Here is a 5,000-nt window from a genome sequence, read left to right as displayed (position 1 = left end):
GCAAGCTCCAAATAGAAGTTTAGAAAGGAAGTAGAGAGGTGCATGGCAGCGGCCAAACTGCGGGACAACTGTGTCATTCTATTATTTGTGACAATTGTAAAATGGCATTTATGGAGAAGTGGACAAGGGTTCCCACAGATCAGGGAAAGTTGATTAATATTCCAGACTGCAAAAGTCTCGCAATTTTATGTGAAAGGTTCAGGATGGTCTTGGAATATTGGTGGAGGTTTAATAGCTAAATCCTGTGTATCCATGCAAGTCATCTGATTTAACCAAACAACTTTTGAAGTGAAACAGTCCATCTGTGAAGGTCTCATAAAAAATTGCAAAAATCATACAAAATTTGTCCTTACTCTTAGCTGGTATGAACCAGTCATACTGTAAGTTAATCAGTTACTGTATCTCAGTATGTCATTACTGGTTCATACCAGTTAAGAGTAAGGACTTCAAATCATAGGGGAATTTCCTCATAAAGGAAGTCATGGATATTCAGATGTGGGTCAGGAAATGTCATGGAAAAGTCAGAGAATTTGATATTGGACTTGGAGTGGGGACCCTGAGTAGATGGCAGACTATTGTGCCTGTCTCTCTTATTTTAACATTTATTTTCTTTTATTTCACATTTATTTTCTTCATTTTAACACATAAACTTGACCTTCTTATGCCTTATTGACCTTTGGTTCATGATTGCGCAATGATATGAATCAGAAAACTATTGCATGAGGAATCATGCACGTAGTGAACGTTCACAAAGGTCCAGCCTCCTACTGCATGATTGTTTACCCTGGAGTGTTTACCCTGGACAATATTATCATGCACGTACAGCATACTTCCTAAGAATGGTTTTAGTGTGTAGTTCAGGGAGGGGTGTTACTCCATAAGGTTGTGGTCGCCACATGCATCACCATTAGAGAAGCCTCCACTTGAGTGATTCACAGGTCTTGGATAGATTTACAGTTTATTGAATACATCTGTGGAACTGATATCCCCACACCCACACACCCACGCCCACGCCCACACACATGCAGGAGCACATGCACCACCAGCGTTAGTCACCCCTCTCTGAGGAGGTAGCAACTTTCACTGTGTCCTAAAATGGCTTTTGCTGTGCTTGCATAACCGTGTACATTGCTGTCTTGGTGAGCAGCGTCAGAAGAGCCCAAATAGGCTTCCCTGACTGCATTGCACGTCTAAGTACAACCCACAAAAACAATATTTAAATTGTAATTAAAGGGAATACTTGATGGTAATTAAATGGGAATTCTGAGTAGGGATTATTGCGGCCGTAGTGTTGTGATGGTGGTTTAGTGGGTAGTCTAGCACAATGTGCGCAGTGTTACTGTTACTGGATCTAGTCCTCTCCGTCCTGGCTAGTTCAAAGTGTCCTTGAGCAGGAGACCCAGATTTGTACCTCCCATGGCAGCCTTCACAGCAGATATGCTGAATATGTGTGAAAGGATGAAGAGTGATTCCCGCAAAACAGACTGGGAAGGCTGTGTCGTGAATATGAATTATGATGTTCAGAGCAACTTTTGTCAAGGTGGCCACCATCGGTTGGAGAGTGAGCACATTCCAGGGAAAGGTGCAGGAGAAAGGCTGGCTGTAAGATTTATTCCATGGCAGGATTACGTTTCGACCATTGTCTTCAGATTCTCTGGCCTCTCCAAGGTGGTTGTTGGACCATGAAGTCTTGAATTATTTTAGACATTCAATGTAAAGTGCTTTGGGTTCACGGTGCACCACTGGAAACACACTACTGTAAAAGTGCGGCTTATTCATCATTTTGAATTCATCACCTTGGCACTTCATAAATGACACCTGCTGAACGACCAGGCCCTTTTGATGTTCACTTATCTACCTGCCTTCAGTCAGATAACTGATTATCTGAAGACTGCTGACAGTCTTTTTTTCAATGAAGATGATTATAATGGCCCTGATGAGCAATTGAGACTCATCCAGACTTGTCCATCTCCAGCATGATATCTCCCTTTATACTAGTATTCCAAAACCTTTGCACCTTGGGGTGGATGACTGAGCCTATTGTGTGATGTGGCCTTCTGGTAAATGAGCGCTCGACTTGACTTCACACCTACCGCACCGTACATGACCTTGCTGCACGCGGCACTGCACTCCCTCGTGTGTCGGTGGCAAGGCCATGGTGTAATGTAAGGACAACAGGTGTCATGGGGGCGTGTGCGTACGTGTGTACATGCATGCATGTGTCTGCGCGCACGTGTATTTTCGCATGCACATGTGTCCACCAACACATTTTCGCGAAAGGTATTTTTCCTTGGCCCCATGTTTCCCTGAATATGATGCACAGGTGTGCAGAGAATCTCCAGGAAATAGACATCGAAACGACCGCTACCTGCCACTGCTACCTCCCCAATCCTCAACCGCTCTCGTCATGTTACCCGTCTCTTCCTGTCGACTACATAAATCAGGGGGCTTCAGTCTTAAGTTTTACAGGGGCCTCCTAGCTGACACTGACTTTCAGCAAGAGGAATTAACATGGCCTTTATGACCCTCACCAGCCCCAGCATGCACACACACACGCAGACATACCCACAAACACACACACACACACACACACACACACACACACACACACCCCTCTCTCCACACACACACACACACATTCAGAGAGCTGTGAAGTTGTTGCAAGAACAGACATCCTACTAATTACTCACAGTGTTGACTTAACATTGACACAGAGGGCAGACATCAGTAATTGCGTTAGATATCAGAGGAGTAGAAGGATGACAGTTCATTAAGCAATCCAGTAGAGTTGAGTTAGGGTGTGGTTGTCAAGTGTCATCAGTTATTTAGTAAAGAAGAGGCTCACACTGGGTAGAGGAATCAAGAAATATTGCAAATCTAAATACTAAATCCAAGTCCTAAATCCTAAATGTTCTCAATGTTTGCAGATGTGAGTGGTCAATCTCTGTCTCAGAATGTAAAAACACTGTGTTGTGTTGTCCACATATTGCTGTGCACCTAGCACATGGAAATGCAGTTTGATTATGTTGGTGTTAGCCAGTTCATAAAATGGATGTGGCACAGCTATTGCATACAATGTACTGTACAACATCTTGAATTTGTTTTTTTTTGTGTGTGTCCTCCTAAGGCAAGCATGGATTCCCAGGACAAGAAGTCCAATTGAGGAGGAGAAGACGTACCCAACTATTCAACCTCACCTAACCTCCACTCCCTACCCAACCTCACTTGGTCCACCTCACCTCCCTTCCTGCCCCTCCGCACCCTTTTCCTCCACCGTCTCTCTGCTCATGAAGGATTTGAGTGCTCTACATCACCATCACCAGGTGGAGGCGCTGTCCTTTCCTCTTCCGCTTGTCACACCTGGTGCACCTGTTTGGATCCACCTGCGAGACGCAAGGCTCCATAGCCTGCTGCCTAAATGGTTCACGCTTTGTGTTAGTTTGTTGAATTTCTTGGAATTATTGTCTTTTTTTTTGTCACGATATCTGGTTAATGCGACACTTATTTTACACTTATCATTATCATCACATTCCTCTTTTTATGTAAACACTTTTGAATATTTCATTTTCTGAATGTTTTAAGCATGCTTTATTTTGTGTTTGTTTTGATATATTCCCTCCTCTCGATTGGGGCAAGTGTTCCAAAGCCTTGTGACGTTCCACGATTGATATGGGCCTGTAGGACCAAACATGGGCACTATGCTACAGGTACTCCCATAGAATGTACAAAACAACCCTGTCATCTGTAGATACGGGGGGGACGAAACAGAAAATATAGGATTTGATTCATTTCTTTGTTTACAACATACAGTACTTTCCTGTGTTATCTACGGTAATTATTGGTTCCAAAGGAAAAAAATACATTTGTGAGTCTTTGAGAATTATTTAGCACTTGGATCTCAGATCCCATGCGTCGATAATACAGTACATCTCCACCTTGATTTTCCATTGTTCATGCTAATCCCTTAGGAAATGTGAAAAAAAGAATGCTGCGTTTGATCTGTTGGCAGGTTGAGGTGCTCATTCCGTCTCCTCGCTCACACCTCACCTTCACGATTCGATTAAAGGTAAAGAACGTGCTGCACGATGGGATACCGTGGCACTGGCAGCAGCAGCGACGGTGGCAGCCGGTTAGGTCTGGATCTCGATGTGCCCAATGTGGAGGCTTGCGTTATATGATCCAAGGCCCCCCACCATACTGTAACCTACACAGGGAGGGTGCAAACGTACAGTGGCCACCCTGAGCTGTGGTGGTGGGCATTGGGCAACCTGCCTTTGGTGACACAACCACAGGGTTGGGTTTCAAAACACTGCCAGGGCCCTGCAGGCTAGCCGACAAGCGGCCGCCTTGTCTTACAACCCTCACCGGGTCGCTATGACAAGACACTGTAGATGTACAATTCTGCAGTCCATAATGTCCATTGTCTTTTTTTCGCTCTCTCTTCTGCTCACTTGCTCACTCTCTCTGTCTTCAAAGTCTCTTTAGGCAGAAGCATGCCTAAACACCTTGCCACTTGTTTCAGTGCAACTGTATGCAGCTTTCCTTGAAATAAGCCATCTGCATGTGTTAGTCCAGTGCCTCACAGGCTCATGTCTGTCTCTTAGCTGGTAGCTGGCATGGGGGCATGTTGTGCCGGGGAATCTCCCCAAACACAATCCCAAGGATGTCAGGGGGTGGCTTGTCACCTCTCAGTTTGTCCCAGTCAGTTACTGTTCAGCAGGGGATCTCGGAGCATGGCTACAGCATGCTGGCCCGGCTCACACTGGCACTGTGTTGGGGCAAGCAGTGTTACCCCTGAACAGCCATCCACCATCCCCCATCCCCGAGCTGATCCACATAATGACATCATGCATTGTGGCACCTGGTATAAATAGGCACCTGCAGAGGAAAGCCAAGGCAAAGCAGAGCCTTCCCTCTCCCCTGTTACTCTGCTCCCCTGTGCCAGGCTGTGGGGGTGGGTGTGAGGGCAGCTGTTGTCTGCCAGGGGGATATAAGAAACT

At 45.5% G+C, this 5,000-nt stretch overlaps 2 protein-coding genes across 2 annotated transcripts in view; both read left to right on the top strand.

The window, feature by feature from the left end:
* uxt (ubiquitously-expressed, prefoldin-like chaperone) overlaps positions 1 to 5,000 on the top strand; it is a 228,878-nt gene that overhangs the window by 176,948 nt on the left and 46,930 nt on the right. The gene's annotated exons all lie outside the window — the stretch shown is intronic.
* The window catches only part of bcap31 (B cell receptor associated protein 31), a 35,182-nt gene that overhangs the window by 30,139 nt on the left and 43 nt on the right, over positions 1 to 5,000 (top strand). The window contains exon 8 of the mRNA XM_063208714.1: positions 3,128 to 5,000. This exon is cut by the window's right edge and continues 43 nt beyond it. Coding sequence (XP_063064784.1) covers positions 3,128 to 3,163 — 36 coding nt within the window. The 3' untranslated portion in view covers positions 3,164 to 5,000. The remainder of the gene's footprint in view (positions 1 to 3,127) is intronic.

This window comes from Engraulis encrasicolus, chromosome 10 (genome assembly GCF_034702125.1).
Source record: "Engraulis encrasicolus isolate BLACKSEA-1 chromosome 10, IST_EnEncr_1.0, whole genome shotgun sequence".
NCBI classification, from domain to species: Eukaryota; Metazoa; Chordata; class Actinopteri; order Clupeiformes; family Engraulidae; genus Engraulis; species Engraulis encrasicolus.
Note: the sequence above shows the minus strand (reverse complement) of the source record. Positions and strands in the feature narration are given on the sequence as shown.